Raw genomic sequence first — 16423 nt, forward strand, 5'->3', positions numbered from 1 at the left:
GATAATCTTATTTCTCACCATCTGGAGTCCTTTAAGTGTTATTTTTAGCAAACTCCAAATGCGGGCTTTCATGTGTCTTGCACTGAGGAGAGGCTTCTGTCGGGCCACTCTGCCATAAAGCCCCGACTGGTGGAGGGCTGCTGTGATGGTTGACTTTCTAGAACTTTCTCCCAACTCCTGACTGCATCTCTGGAGCTCAGGCACAGTGATCTTTGGGTTCTTCTTTACCTCTCTCACCAAGGCTCTTCTCCCCCGATTACTCAGTTTGGCCGGACGGCCAGCTCCAGGAAGGGTTCTGGTCGTCTCAAACGTCTTCCATTTAAGGATTATGGAGGCCACTGTACTCTTAGGAACCTTATGTGCAGCAGAAATGTTTTTTATAACCTTGGCCAGATCTGTGCCTTGCCACAATTCTTTCTCTGACCTCTTCAGGCAGGTCCTTTGACCTCATGATTCTCAGTTGCTCTGAGATGCACTGTGAGCTGTAAGGTTTTATATAGACAGGTGTGTGGCTTTCCTAATCAAGTGCAATCAGTATAATCAAACACAGCTGGACTCCAGTGAAGGTGTAGAGCCATCTCAAGGATGATCAGAAGAAATGGACAGCACCACAGTTAAATATGAGTGTCACAGTCTGAATACTTATGTCTATGTGATATTTCAGTTTTTCTTTTTTAATAAATCTGCAAAAATTGTAACAATTACATTTTCAATACGGGGTGCTGTGTGTACATTAATGAGGGGGGGAAATTAACTTAAAATTATTTTAGCAAATGGCTGCAATATAACAAAGAGTGAAAAATGGCCTCACAGTTCTGAGGAGCAGGGTTCAATCCCCGACCCCGCCTGTGTGGAGTTTGCATGTTCTCCCCGTGGCTGCGTGGGTTTTCTCCGGGCACTCCGGTTTCCTCCCACATCCCCAAAACATGTATTAATTGGACACTCTAAATTGCCCGTAGATGTGAATGTGAGTGCGAATGGTTCTTTGTTTGTATGTGCCCTGCAATTGGCTGGCAACCAGTTCAGGGTGTACCCCGCCTCCTGCCCGATGATAGCTGGGATAGGCTCCAGCAGGCCCGCGACCCTTGTGAGGATAAGCGGCTCAGAAAATGGATGGATGGATGGATAATTAGTATAATAATCAAGCGGGTGGAATTTAATGTTGAACAATAATCTATTTAAATATGACACAAAATATAGTATTACTATTAGTATTATTGCAGCTAGCTAGTACAACTAATACAGTACATTGTCTAAAACTAACAGCTTGAGATTAGGTTAAGGAAGTTGATCCTATCCACACAGTAAAATGGCACAACTCCTCCACAAAGCATTATTCTGCTGTACAAGACACTGGGTGTCGAAACAGCCCATGGGCGATCAAGAAAATGCACTCGAAAACCTATTCCTGGTAAAAATACAACATTATCAAAAATTAAGACCTATTCCCACACTCACCTATTTGGTCTTCAGGTATGAGGCTCTCGATGGGCAAACCCAGCTCTGAGCTTTGTCGCAGGTAACTCTTCATCTGAGTTATAAACTGACGGAGAGTCTGAAGTAGTTCCAGTCCAGAGGCGAAGCTTTGCCAAGTCGGGGTGCCCGCACCCTCACCCATGTAGCTCAGGTAGTCTTGCACCAGGGAGCCGAAGTAGGAGCCTTTATCCCTGGACAATTCGACCACCCTGCGAATGGCTCTCTTTTCAGGTGTCAACAGTGAGTTAAAAACACCACTCATCTTGCGCAGATGACCTCTAAGTGCTTTCTGAAGGACCAAAGCACTGGCACTTGACCGGCGTCTTATCCTGTGCCCAGGCGGTATCATTGTCAGGTCCTGGTCTTGGTCCTGGTCACTCTCCAGGCCGACACCATAATCAGGCTCCTCTTCATCTTCATCCTCCTCCTCGTCATCGTCTTCCTCCATGCTGCAGTAAAGAAGATGGGACGAGGGTAGTGAAAGGGGGAGGTGGGCGTTAAAATCAGCCACTGTCGGTGGACTTGGGTCATGTAGAGGAGGAAGGAAGAAAGGTGAGGACTGAGAGAAATCTAGGGAGTCCGAAGAATCTGTAGAAATGCTCATGTCACTCAGACGCTGGCTAACCTCCTTGCCTTCCTCTCCTGCTTCTTCTCCACCTCCTCCTCGCACTGCTTGTTTGCTTATAGTCATTAGGGAGGAATCTGGAAGACTGCTGCAGGGCTGGATGCAAGCTTTGCCACCGTTCTGCTGGGATAGTTTGGCCTTAAGAAGGGCCTTTTCAATAGTCTTGTCCTCTAGTGCCAGATGACATTGGACATCCTCCAGTGAGGAAGATGGTGACGATTTGGCCCTTCGAGGCGAGGAGGATAGGGATGATAAAGAGATGGGCAGAGAAGGCCTGGGGATGGAAATAGGGGAGCTAATGCTGAGTCTCTTCGGCGGGGATGATGAGGGGCTGATACTAAGTGATGAACCAAGACGGGATAAGAGACTACTGCTACGCTCCTTCTCTTCACCCTTCTCCTTGGGGACATTGATCCAGGAAATTTTCTCTGGCATACTTTGTTGCCGGACAGGAAGGCCTGATTGCTGTGTTGCAAAGCGAGGTGGGGGTGGACGGGTTGGTGGAGACCGTGACGGAGAGTCTTCACCACTTTGCTTCTTTTGAGTTTGTAGGTCTGTATTGATGCCAAGACTATGAGATTTGTTTTCATTTGACAGTTTGCTGTCACTGATATGAGAGTTACAACCTTCAGGCTGGTCACCGCTGAAGTGCGGTGTGTTTGTTTCTGTGCTATGGTTTAGAGGTTTGTTATTCAAACCAGAATAATTTGATTTAGGGCTGTGGTTGCGGTCTAGTTGATGAACCTTAATGAAAAGAGGATTGATGAAGCACAGTGCCCCATTGGACTGGCAACACTCAAGCTCTGAAGGGGTGCGAGTTAGAAGTCGAGGGCGGCCTGGGGTGGGTGCAACTGAGAGTGGTAGCTGGCCAGGTGGAGGTGGTCTGTCTGGAGCTGTGGGACCCAATAAAAAGGCAGAACCATTCCTCTTATGGCACAATTGAGTGTCCCAGAAACCTGTACAACAACAAATTACATTATTTATTATAGGCATGTGATGCTGATTTACAAACTGATAAAAAAGTAAACATTTTCAATCACCAAAAACCGTGCAAACCACATACGCATTAACTACTGTTTTGGACCAGGAACAATTTAATGATAGGCCTCAACAAAGATGATGAACCTTCTGCAGTAGCGTGCACTGGGGGCCTAAGCCTTATGAAAGGCATTGACCTGGATTTACAACTTACATCAAATTGTATTGATTTATTTCCAACAGTCTCTTGTATTCATTTCATAGCATGTGTCGTGGACGAGTAGTCTCCAGTTGTTTAAGGGTTCATTTTTGGCGGGGTGGGCAATCAGATTTCATCTTCTGTGTGTTACTATTTGAATGTAATCTTCTCAGGGACTTCAGACTCAAGATTACTGGCCGATGCCATATAAACACAATAGAAATGTCCGGTTCTTTTTTTTTTTTTTTTTTTTTTACCAATCTGAACCAATCAGATTTCAGATTCAATAAACAGTGGTAGCTAGTGGGCCCCTGGTGACGTTATAACTTTTCCATCCTCTGATTGGCAGCGAAACATTAATTGAAGGAGAATGTCAGTGCTTGATGGTTGCGCCCTCTTGGCAGCAGTCTTGCAACAGCACCGTTTCTGATGAGGGGAATGTCTGGGCTGTTCGACTGTCACCGCTTGTTGTTTTTGTGCCTTGAGAAACTCTTGCTACAACCATGGAAATGTCGGAGCTGGGGGACTGCCTACGATGGTGCCCTACAACTGGACGGATTGGGGGGGGGTAGCTGAGCTGTTCGGCAAAGTGGCCAGAAGGAGTTAATGAATGATGCAGAGCTAGATGGGACTTAAGAATGAAGACATTTCTTTCTGTATTTGTAGTACTGTGTATGTGTGTTACTCGCCAGATGGTACGGCTTGTATACTTTGAACTTGGCTTCTAGCGAATGGGGGTGACGTCATGCACGCCAGGATCGCAACATCTATGATCCACTCGTAAAGGGAGACTCCAGACCTCCTCTTTCATCTATACCCGCTTCATACAATGAAGAGTATGTATGAATGGATATTTTTATGTTGTTGTTTTTTTTTGTATTGTTTTCTGACAGTGGCCTCTTAGAAAAGTAATTTCGGCCCTCTGTATGTTCCACATATATTGAGGACTGACATACCTTGGAAGAAAGTGATAAAACCATGAAAGGCAACACAGCCAATTAATCAGTTAATAATGGACGAACAAAAAAAAATACTGGGTTTATTGACACAAACTTCTTTGACAAGCAGAATTCTTAGAACAGCGGTACGTCTGAAACACCACTCAGCTCATACAATTTGGAATTCAACCATTCAGCCACCACCACCTCCGTGATCCATCACATTACCAGAGACCTCAAAATTCAGCAAGTATCAAAGGATTAACTCTGTGTGTGACGACTGCTGAAGTGAAGTGCTTTTGCATGTTGAGAAGTCAACTTTTCTGGGGACAAATCCTTTGATACAAAACCGCCAAAGCAGAGTCACAGCAGCTTCTTTGCCCACAGATGCAATAATGAAGCACACAAAGAACACTACCTACTATGAAACATGGTGGAGATTCAGTTACAATGACATCTCAAGGCTATTGGGGGCTTCCTGGGGCAAAATGCACTGCTCTAATTCTTTGTTTTGTAAAATAATTATGTTGGGCCAAAATGTGAATTGGTTAATTTTCTTTACATTTACTACTTGTCAATTTCAAGTATTTCAATTACCATTCTGTCCACAAAGGTTGTGTGTAAGTGAAAGTTTAGTTGTAGTATTACACACAAACCACCAGAACACTATCCTTAATAGCAACATAGACTACAAGAGTTGATGGCCCCTGTGTAAATAAACTCACATAATCGTTTGGATCTTTTCCACAAGCACAAGCCAGAGGAAGCCTATTAAAGCATACCTCTCCGATGTATATAAAGACCTGAAAGAGCAACAGCTTTCTGCTGACGAACTTAAGACGCAAGTAAGATGATGCAATTGGTCACATCTACGGTGAAACTACAAAGGATATCTGTTCTAGTCTTTTGATGTTGGCTGAGCAAGGTCAGAAAAAACATTATACCTCAGCTATAACAAACTTATTATCCCCATACAACACATTTTCCAAAGAAATTTACAAAATGAAAAACATTGTTTGGTCTAAGTGTGCATTTTGGCTTCTCTGTAATCTCCCACTATTTCTACCAAGCCCAGTATAATATGTTGAAGAGGATCAACTAAATTTCGCATCACTTACTCCTGGTAAGTCAACACGAGCACTTAAACCAATCTTAAAATACACTTTAAACTCAGCCCAGAACCACAGCTGCTCATTTTTGCAAGCTTAAAGGCATAACCTTAAATTGACTCACACAATGATAACCTTCTAAAGTACCGCCTGTGCCAGGCAGTAAAATGAGAAATATAAACACTGACGTAAACAATACAGCATGAGTACCAGAAACAGACCAGCTCCTTCCAACAAGAGAAAATAGATGACAACAATACTCACTGTGATCCCAAAGCTTGATGACAAACAGGTTAGATGTTTATATGGGACTGGGTCCAAATTCTCAGGACCCTTCGACTGGTTAGTGTGGTAACTACACTGTTACATTGCCGCAAGCTGAAACTCAACTGTCTTCAGCCAAACTCCTACTCAATACTTGTTATGATTCCCTCATGGTAATGTGAGTTTGGGAGGGCTGTTACGGGAGTCCCCGCCTCTTTCCCTCCCTTTCAGCTGTAGGCAGTCTTTCCCTGTAGTTCTTTCATGCCTAACCCCCGTTTGCTCACCCACTCTAAACTTCATGTTTCCTTTTTTTTTTTTTTTTTGCAATAGTTTTAGTTTGAAAACAGTCTTAAAGCAGTGTCTCAGTACAGAAGATTTCGATTTCTAACAGGGGTTTTATTACCAAAAGGGGATTTGTGTAAATGATCGTACAAATAATGGATCTGCCCCTCGTATTTGTACATCACCTTTGTTGAGTTGCTGTGAACACATTTCAATGCCTTGTGTTACATGATTCACTGCCATTTCTCACTATTTAAATGTAATTTTGTCTTGGACACACCAACATGCCATTGTCTTCTTTTGAATAAGTTAAAACATGTCTGTTGTTTTTATTTGTTTCCTTATTAAAACTCATTCACTGCCAGCCTTCCCAGGTAACATGGATATTTGACTTCTAAAGTCGTCAATGGCAGTGAATATGTTTTAAAATGTTTTGTAGGGCCAAAATTAGCATCTTATTCAGAGAATATACAAATACTGAATCATCGTCGTTTGGAATATTATATATACCCTCGTGAGGATAAGCTGAATGGAAGATGAATGAATGAATTATACATTATGTTTTGAGAGCAGTTTAGTCTTAGCGAGTTCGACCAAGATCTACAGTATGCAGGTATAAAAAATGAAAGACAATATTTTCAGTTTTTGCCATAGCCTGCTTGCATTCGGGCAAAAAGTGACCCACCACATCCAGCAGATGAAACTGCTGTGAAATTGGCTTTGTTACAACCAACTACAAGACAGGAGAAGAACAGTATCGATATGGTCCATCACATCATAAATAACCTCTTTTATAAAAATAGCAAAATAGCTGGAACGGAACTGTCCATAACAAGACAGGCAGCCTTCAGTTTTTCCACGACACAGCAAAGTTGGATATCCCTGCCCTTAGATGTAACTTGACTCCCCTGACATTCACCGTTTACACAGGTGTTGTTACAGCTTTGATAGTACCTTCAAAAGGTGGAATATTGTCAGCATTTGACCTCGTCCCATTCAGTGTCCGTGCTGCTTAAACAGAAGAAAGGCACTGGAAAAACAGCTGTTAAACCGAACAGGCTAAAAGGGAATATTTTATCTACCAAAGAAGTCAGATGTACATTAAGACTTAAGGCTTTGGTCACGTTGGGAGAGGTCTGAGCTCTACTTTCAATTATACAATTACTTGGAAGGCAAGTTGTACACTATGGATAGACCGATTATCGCCTGGGTCGATTATCGGGGGCCAATATTCAGCATTTTGACGCATGTCAGCACCGGGTTTTTTTGTTTTTTTTTTTTTTAATAAATCCAATGGCCGATAAGCCATCAATTTAAAACTGGGTAAACTTCAGAGAACTACTTATTTATTTGAATTTTCAGTTCACTTTATAAGAGATGCTGCTGACCCTGGGAACACCCTGCACCTTTTGTTTGCACTTATTACAAAGATACGATCGAGAAGAAGATCAACATTTCAGTTGTATTGAAATTTGAGGAAACTTAATTTACTGGGGAAAACATGAGGAAGCTATTTACTCATTTACATTTTCATTTAACTTTATGAGACATTACGCTGAGCCTGAGCTCCCTGCACTTGTTGTTAGGTTTAAAACAAAGATGTCTATTGTTTAAGATTAGCAAAAATACTAAGTTGCAAATATGAAAAGCTGTTCAATACATTTAAGCAAAGTGTTGGCGTTTGTATCATTCAAAAACTTTACGCTACTATTTTCCTTTTTACTGCATATGAATATCAGCACGGCTAGGTTATCTTGCCTTCTGGAATATTAATAATCGGTATCGACCCTGAAAAAAAAAAAAATCTGTCTCTGTATTGTACACTGCAAAGCTCCAGAGGACCACCGTTTTGTAGACATGGCAGCTTATTAAATATACAGCACAGCAAAGAAAAACAAGAACAAGTCTGCTTTTTCAACAACACAATTAAATTAACAAAATCGGATTCTAATCTGTGGACTGTCAACAATTATCCACGTTACTAAATATTCATAGGGAGAGCAAAGATTGAGTCTAGGACTGGTTTACATCTACTTTGGAAGTTGACCCAATCTAAAGTGAGAGAAAGTGTGACATCCAAATATCCCTTATTCTTCACCTACTTTCGAAAAATTGTCTACAAGGTCTGTCTATTCCTTATCTACTGTACACCGCTTGTCCTCATTAGGGTTGTGGTAGCTGGAGGCTATCTCAGCTGACTTTGAGTGAGAGGCAGGGTACACCGTGCAGCAGTCGCCAGTCAATATAAACAAATCAATTAACCTCACATGTATGTTTTTGGAATGTGGAAGGAAGCCAAGAGTACACAGAGAAAACTCCACACAGGGTCAACCATGAGGCACTGCAACACTGGTGCTTTCTATGCAAGCCAATTATTTTCAGGAACGATTACTAGGTGTAGAAGTCCACGTTTCTGTCTTCAGCCTGTATGCTGTCTGTCACACCAATTGCCATCCAAAGACCTCTGTTGTCTGAGGTCATAAAGATGAAACTATAAAACAAAGGACCGCAAACAACTTCTGTTAGTTCTGTTAAGAAGCATTGTCTTAGGAAAATTAAAAAGCACACATGTACAGTGTAATCCAAAAACAATTAAAATACTGTCAATTTGGGGTTGTTCAGACTAGTCAATTTGTCAATTTTCCTACTCCACAATGACGGTCAGCGCGTGATGTCAACTCGATGCCAATCCCGTGTTTTTGGCTTGACGAGCAGACATAGAAACTTGAGTGCGCTGAATGAAATAAACCCATCACCTGAATTGATTTCAAGTCTCTATTCCTGAATGTGCAGCTTTGGTAAGTTAGGGAGAGCCAGTGAAAGGGGAAAAAAGCCAGAAATTCATCACATTAGAGTCGACAAAAAAAAACTGCAACCGCATACTGTGGATAGACACAGCCAACCAAATTACAGTTTTAGCAATGTGTAATGTACATGTTTGGATTTGCATACATAAAATCTACAGATCTTTACTTCTGGGATGACCGTACACTGTGACAACAACAAAATTAAATCGGGTGAACGAATTGGTTTCTGGCAAAACGGCTTGGGAATGTGAGTAAAGGGAATAAAGACAACTCAACTTTACCTTAATTAGATTGTGCTCAACAGTGGTAACTTAATAATGGCGAGAAATCACACGGACACACAAAGGCACGCACGCACGCACACGTGTATGTGAACATCTGAGCTGCCTTTTACATACACTGAGTCAAACCTCACCATTGTCTCACCTTACCTAAAATATATATTTTTTTTTTCATAGGGGAAAGATGGGGAAATATGCCTTTGAATACTCAGAAACCACATTAAAATAAGGGTGTGATGACATGTGTCGCGCTGGACACCTTAATAGGCTCCCATAGTGAGGAAGTCTGGCAGATTTAATTCTGAGCTGAGTCATAGCATGAGAGCCTGAATGGACAGAAAGGTCACTCTTGGGGTGCTACATTCCACACAACAGTTTCTGCGTCACACAGTTATCTTGGTCAGTGGTTGTGCACAAACTACAATAACATATATGACCTTATCAAATGTGTCGGGTGTTTTGTTTTTTTTGCTGTCTTCTAATAAATACTTTATTTTAAGAAGAAAAACAAGATAAAAATAACTATTGGTACAGAACTACTTCACAGATGCTGTAAATTATTGAAATGATGAAAAATGGTTTCTAGAGAAGGAAAGATCCCTAAGGGCCCAGTTCTGAGTCAATGTCCAGTTGAGCAACATTTAACCAAGCCTGCAAGACTTTTGCCCCTCAGCCTCGGTGCTGGAATGCTAGTAAATTTTGTGAATGTGTGTGTGGAAGGGGCTGGGAATTTGGTCTTTTTGCAAAAATCTAGTCCTCTGAGAAATAGGGGAAAGAAATACATTTTACCCACAGCAGGAAAGAGTTGTATACTCCCATATGCTCAGAATACAGTACTTCATGTGTTCATATGGTTGTAACAATTCAGCTGCACATTTCCACATAGCTCGCTAACTCTCTCCCTGACTTAAGAGGACCATGCCAGGTTCAACACCATAATGTTCATTTGCACCAGTTATTCCATTCTTGATATACTGTATAACAACAAAGGCAAACAAACCTGCTCCAAGTTTCGCGACCTCCACAAGCTCAGCAGACGTTTTGGCTGAAGCGATGGCCTCTGGCAGCTTCAAGGTAAAGGGAAGCACATCCCTGAGAAAATGCAACAAAGCAGACTGAATTGGAGCAAAACAACGTGAGAAAGGAATAAACAAGTTGAAGCGTGCCTAAACTGTGTGAGTCACTCTGCTGAGCATGGCTTGGTTTTGGCAGAACCATGGATACAAACACTATTGAGAGGGGAAAATGTCCATGTTCTCGCTACCCTGTGTGTGTGTCTGTGTGTGTGTTTTAAACCTACAGGAATCAAAGCTAGAGAGTGTTTGCAATCAAAGTAACAAATTAACAATAACTAGAAACCAAAACAGAAATATCTCAGATTTGTCTTTTGTCAAACCCGTGTGTTTTCAGTTTAGAATAAAAAAATCGAGGAATTGGCCTGTTCCAACACTTTAGGATGGGAGTGTACATGATACAATGACAGTGTTGCCAATCTTTTGAAGACACAGTCTGAGCACCATGAACTGAAGTGTTACGTGTACTTTACATTTGAGTTGACAAAAGTTAAAAAATACAGCATGGAACAGTATTTGACAGTACAAATGGATCGATGATGAGACACACAAAAAAAAAAAACAGCAAGTTGCAAGAGCAACTTAAGTAATTCTGAAGAATGGACACACCTGCTGATACAGCAGAAAGCTACAAGACGAAACAGGTCTGCAAAGCTCAGGCCAGATGCTTCCAAAGAGAAAGCTGGAGGAAAACAACAGGACAGCTTGTTCAAAATTAATTTAATGACAGGGCATGGTGAAATGGCAATCAAGCTTTCACGTTTTAATGTTATCTAAAGAAGTTAAAGCATGACACATTACTGTGGGGTATCTTCTGTTTCTTAGTTATTTGTGACATGCAACACTTTTCAAGAGACATTTCTCAGAACAAGTAAGGTAAGCACAAGAAGTTCTGACCATACTGAGGTTTTGTTTGAATATTTGCAATTTTCAACTAGTCGGAAGGCAAAAACCTTGACTTGACTGCACAATGGTTTATTTAAGTTCAATAAGCCTTTCAGCACCATTGCGAGGAAAACACCCATCTAACAGGAAGCGCGTCTATAATCAGTCAAGAATGTAGACTGACACCGACTGACTCACAACTCAACATGTATTATTCTGCTAATGTCACATTTAGAAGGAGAAAGTCCTGCTTCAAGAGTGTCTTTAAGCTTACTGTACTGGCTCTCTTTGACAACAAAGTCTTTCACAGGAACTGGGGAGTTCTTGTCCATGCGTAACGATATGACCTTTTTCTGCAGGCTTGATGACTTCCTCACCACAAATGTCTACAGGGCAGGGGAGAAGAAACATCCAAAGAGAAGACCATCCAATTAGATTCAAATAAAGGTGTGACACTGTCTTTTTGTAATGCATTTTAATAATGGCTTTTAGAAGGATAATGCTCAGTTTTGATTAACTCTTTTAGTGACACTGTCTTTTTGTAATGCATTTTAATAATGGCTTTTAGAAGGATAATGCTCAGTTTTGATTAACTCTTTTAGTGACACTGTCTTTTTGTAATGCATTTTAATAATGGATTTTAGAAGGATAATGCTCAGATTTTATTGACTCTTTTATCAATGTTTATTATTGCACTGCAATTGTGGTTTTCAGTGGTGTAAAGGGGTTCTTACTTAACTGTATACTGAGTGTTTCGATTACCCTGCAGGTCCAAGTGTCCAAATCCGATTTCCATGATGTGTATATTTCAAGGGACACATATGCAATATGACAGTGTTAACATTCACTCAACACTTGAAGAAACCTGCATGCGCAGATGCCCAAAATGCACATTAAAAGGTACACACGTCCACACCGAGAAGTGACAACACGAAATTAGCAAGTTGACAGATATGATTATTAAACATTAAATGGCAGAATTTGTCCGGTAATTTTTAATTTAGTAATGTAATTGATCCTACTGTCCCATGCGGAATCAAATTCTGTAGGTGTACCCCTCTTATTATATTTGATTTTCTCCACATCTAAAGACAGCATGAGATCCTTAACCCACAGGGAGGCTTTGAGGGCAAACAGTGATTTCCACTCCAACAAAATTCTCCTTTGTGCTAATAGAGAGGTAAATGTGCTATCTTTAAACTTCTTCCTAATTGCTTGGGAGTTAGGTAATACTCCAAAAAGGGTCAATTCTGCACAAGGTGTCAACTTCAAATTGCATGTTCCTGCCAGATGTTTAAAAATATCTGACCAGTTAACCTGCAGACGGGGAGATGATCAAAACATATGAGTCATGTTTGCTGGAGTTGAGTGACATATATTACATGTATCTGCATTATAAGAGTACATTTTAGATCATTTCGAATTGGTGAAGTAGAAACAGTGGACAACCTTAAATTGTATCAAATTAAGTTTGGAGCAAGCTGAGCAGTCATTTACTCGTGTTAAAGCTTCCAGTCACCATAACTCTACCAACCTACTCTCTGCTTTCCAATCTGTTCCGATTTTATCGAGCGATGTCGTTCAAAAGTATACATTTGGGAGATAAGACCCTTCTGATTTGTGGGAATGTCCAAAATTCAATTTTCAAGTCAATTACTAAGACTCTACAGCAGTGTTCCCCAACCTTATTTTCCCCTCACGGACCGGCTGTGGTGGCGTGCGTGTATGAATGTGTGTGTGTGTGTGTGTGTGTGTGTGTGTGTGTGTGTGTGTGCTTTAAAAAAAATAAAAAATAAATGTTTTATTTATTTAGTTTTTTTTGACCACTTAACTGACTGGGAGCATTTCCTGCCGACACGCTGCTTATACAGAGGAAAAGCGGATGTGGCTGAGGTCAGCGTGCGGACGTAAGGGGGGAAGGGTGCGTAAAGGAGGACGCTAAAGCCACGCCCCCAGTAGGTATATCGCGTTGGGGTGTGCATTGTGTGTGTGCACAGTTTGGCTAAGGACCCCCGAAAATGGCACCAAGAAAAGACACACTTACGAAGCACAGTTTAAACTGCAAGCTATCAGTTACGTGGAGGAACATGGGACTCGAGCACCCGCGAGAGAATTCAAGATCAACTAATCCATGGTCCCTCCAAGTGGAGGAAGCAGGAAAACGAGCTTCGCCAAGTCAAGAAGACGAAGCTGAGTTTCCACGGAAAACAAAAGAAAAACTAAACGCGGAAACAAGGCGAGGTGGCCCGAGTTGGAAGACCAACGCGAACAATGGATTAATGAGCAAAGAACAGCCGGGAGAGGCGTCTCAACCCACCATTCGACTGAGTGCAAGTGAGGAAGCTTGCCATCACTCCGGGAGGCTTGACAAACCGCTGGACATCCGCGTATACAGGGCGTTCAAAGTGAAAGGAGCGGCATGGGAGCCATGGATGACAGGTGGAAAACACAGCTTTACTAAGACTAGGAGGTAGCGTCGGGCAAATTACGCCACATTTTGTGAATGGGTTTTGGATGCTTGGGCTAACGTGTCTGCTTGCACTGTTGTTCGAGCTTTTGCACAGCAACGCGACTGACTCGAACCTGGTGTTTTTGATTGAGAACTTGCCCAGCTGTTCATTTCAGATACAGAAGATGAGGACTTTCTTGGATTTGTGGATGAGGATTGATAAAAAAAATAACATGAGTACATTGTTAAATACTTCAATAAAGTACAATCGAACTCAGTTTTGCTCCCGCTGACTTTTTAAAAACATTGTTTTAGCGTGCATGCATGCGACCGTATGTTTTAAGCTAGCATATGTTTTACCATGGCGGACGACTGGTTAGAGCGTCAGCCTCACAGTTCTGAGGACCCGGGTTCAATCCCCGGCCCCGTCTGTGTGGAGTTTGCATGTTCTCCCCGTGCCTGCGTGGGTTTTCTCCGGGCACTCCGGTTTCCTCCCACATCCCAAAAACATGCATTAATTGGAGACTCTAAATTGCCCGTAGGTCTGACTGTGAGTGCGAATGGTTGTTTGTTTGTATGTGCCCTGCGATTGGCTGACAACCAGTTCAGGGTGTACCCCGCCTCCTGCCCGATGACAGCTGGGGTAGGCTCCAGCACGCCCGCGACCCTAGTGAGGAGAAGCAGCTCAGAAAATGGATGGATGTTTTACCATGCCTGCGCCCAATAATACGGTGCGCCTTATGTACGTGTTAAATACAGAAATAGACCCCGTAACTGAGACTGCGCCTTTTAATACGGTTCGCCTTATTGTCGTGAAAATACGGTACATACAAACACACACTAGACTGGAGTTCCACAGCTCCTCAATGAGAAGACTTTTAACTCCGTCAAAGTAGTTCTGCCTGTGTCGAGCATCAACCTACGACTGTATCTGTATCAGAGCGGACTTGGTGCGTGAGAGTCAACTGTTGCAATAAACCCGTATTTTAAGTAGGACTCCTGATATAGTGTTGTTTCGTTCTTTCTCTGTGGCCCGGTAACAAGTGCCTCACGGCCCGGTACCGGTCCGTGGACCGGTAGTTGGGGACGACTGCGCTACAGGACAAATGAAGCACTCGCTTTTGACAATTTACCTTTCACTGTGCCTCACTTCCCTCTTTGCTTTATTTTAACACATTGTCAATTCTTCGTCTTTGTATGTTGTCAATTTATGTTTATTTTTTTTGTTTATCTGCTTGTGGTTAAAAAAAAAAAAAAAAAAAAAAAAGAAGGTTATACTGTATATTCCTTCGTACTCTGACTGATTTCTAATATGTACGACAGGGAAGGAGGGGATTTTTTGGGGGGGCTGTCTTTCTCATTGCTTGCACTTTGGACTTGTCAATTGAATAATCAAAAAATATGTACACTAAACATTACATGGCATTTAATGGGCTTGCATTCCATCCATCCATTTTCTACACCACTTATCCTCACTAGGGTCGCGGGAATGCTGAAGCCTATCCCAGCTAAATGCGGTGCAGGAGGCGGGGTACACCCTGAATTAGTTCCCACCCAATCGCAGGGCACATGTAAACAAACAACCATTCGCACTCACGTTCATATCTACGGACGATTAAGAGTCTGCAATTAACGTTAACGGTAATTAATGTTTTTGGGATGTGGGAGGAAACCGGAATGCCCGGAAGAAAACCCACACAGGTACGGGGAGAACATGCAAACTCCACACAGGCGGGGTCGGGGATTGAACCCTAGACCTCAGAACTGTGAGGCGGATGTGCTAACCAGTTTCCTCACCGTGCCACCACTGTTGGCAAGTATTTTCCTTATTTAATCATTCATTCTTTAGACTAACAATAACATTTAGACCACATTTAATGTTTGATGCTTTCTATGTACAGTATCTTAGATTTACAGCTGGTGTTTTTTTTATTTGTTGGTGTATTTCGATAAACCCAAGCATTGACAGCGTATATGCAACGTGTCCGTTTGTGCTGCAGTCACACTGGCAGTTCGAGTGCATGCATTTTTTCCCCCCCTCTATGCTGCTATGGCGCCTATCTGAACTGTGTCATTCGACAGCAAATAACTTGTGATGTAACTTGTGCCACTTGAACCATGCAGTGTAAATCCAACCTTGGACTTTTAGTCGAAAAGGTCTTGCTAACTGTTTTTGTGGCAATGTGCATTGAGAGTAGTTATAGATATAAATTATAATTATATATAAATTATAATTTGTTTGTTGTGGAATTTACAGGACATGACCAGTTTGCTAAGCAATTTTCTCAAATTTACTTGAGAAATAGAATACTTGAGCCTGTGAACATTTTGGAAGTTGTTGTAAAGACTGTTAATGTGTAACTTGCATTTTTGTATTTACTATCGTTCTGCTGTCACAAAAAAAGCTTTAAAGTCCCTGTAAAGTAAAACAAGTCATCTAAATTTGACATAGCACATTGTTAACCATAAAAAAATGTAATGAAAAAAAAAATATATATATATATATATATATATATATAAAATGAGGCTTCAAAATAATCACACCTTACTTCCTGCTCTCGATTGCTGTGTGCTGGTTAACCACTGATGTCAATGAAGCTGCTCAAGTTTTTATTTAGCGGGGGAGGGGCGACTCATGTCAGATGCCCAACTGCTTATAGTTCTCAGTCTGTGCCCACGTTTTCAGCGATTACCTTCAAGCATGTATAATGTATTCACAAACAAATCTCTGTATGCACTTTACAGGGTTTTTAAGTTAACAGCAGGATATAGTATCAATTGCTTCCTTACTCCTGTTGTTTGGTTCTGTAGTATCTTTATGGCATTTTGATGGCTTAGGTCAAGTTGGAGCCACACAGAATGTGTACTGATCAATCTGTCCAAAACACTGAGTCGCCGATGGAGAGAGTCATAGCCTGAATCTCTCACTCCAGCCAGTCCAGTCCCCATGTCAGCACAGGGGGTTGCTTGTAGGAAGAGACCCCCCACTTCTTCACCCAGCCTGAAAAATAAAAAAAATTAGGAAATGCATAAGTGCAGTATATCAGCCAGTGAGCA

At 41.7% G+C, this 16423-nt stretch overlaps 1 protein-coding gene across 3 annotated transcripts in view; it reads right to left on the reverse strand.

Moving 5' to 3' along the window:
* Positions 1–16423, reverse strand: part of rin2a (Ras and Rab interactor 2a) — a 64515-nt gene that overhangs the window by 24097 nt on the left and 23995 nt on the right. For all 3 annotated transcript variants that reach the window (XM_061690994.1, XM_061690993.1, XM_061690996.1), the window contains 5 exons: positions 16157–16367; positions 11192–11303; positions 10642–10714; positions 9960–10051; positions 1459–3057 (listed from right to left, as the gene is read on the reverse strand). In XM_061690994.1, the coding sequence (XP_061546978.1) occupies positions 1459–3057; positions 9960–10051; positions 10642–10714; positions 11192–11303; positions 16157–16315 (2035 nt within the window). In that variant the 5' untranslated portion in view covers positions 16316–16367. The remainder of the gene's footprint in view (positions 1–1458; positions 3058–9959; positions 10052–10641; positions 10715–11191; positions 11304–16156; positions 16368–16423) is intronic.

Source organism: Phycodurus eques, chromosome 11 (assembly GCF_024500275.1).
Source record: "Phycodurus eques isolate BA_2022a chromosome 11, UOR_Pequ_1.1, whole genome shotgun sequence".
Classification (NCBI taxonomy): domain Eukaryota; kingdom Metazoa; phylum Chordata; class Actinopteri; order Syngnathiformes; family Syngnathidae; genus Phycodurus; species Phycodurus eques.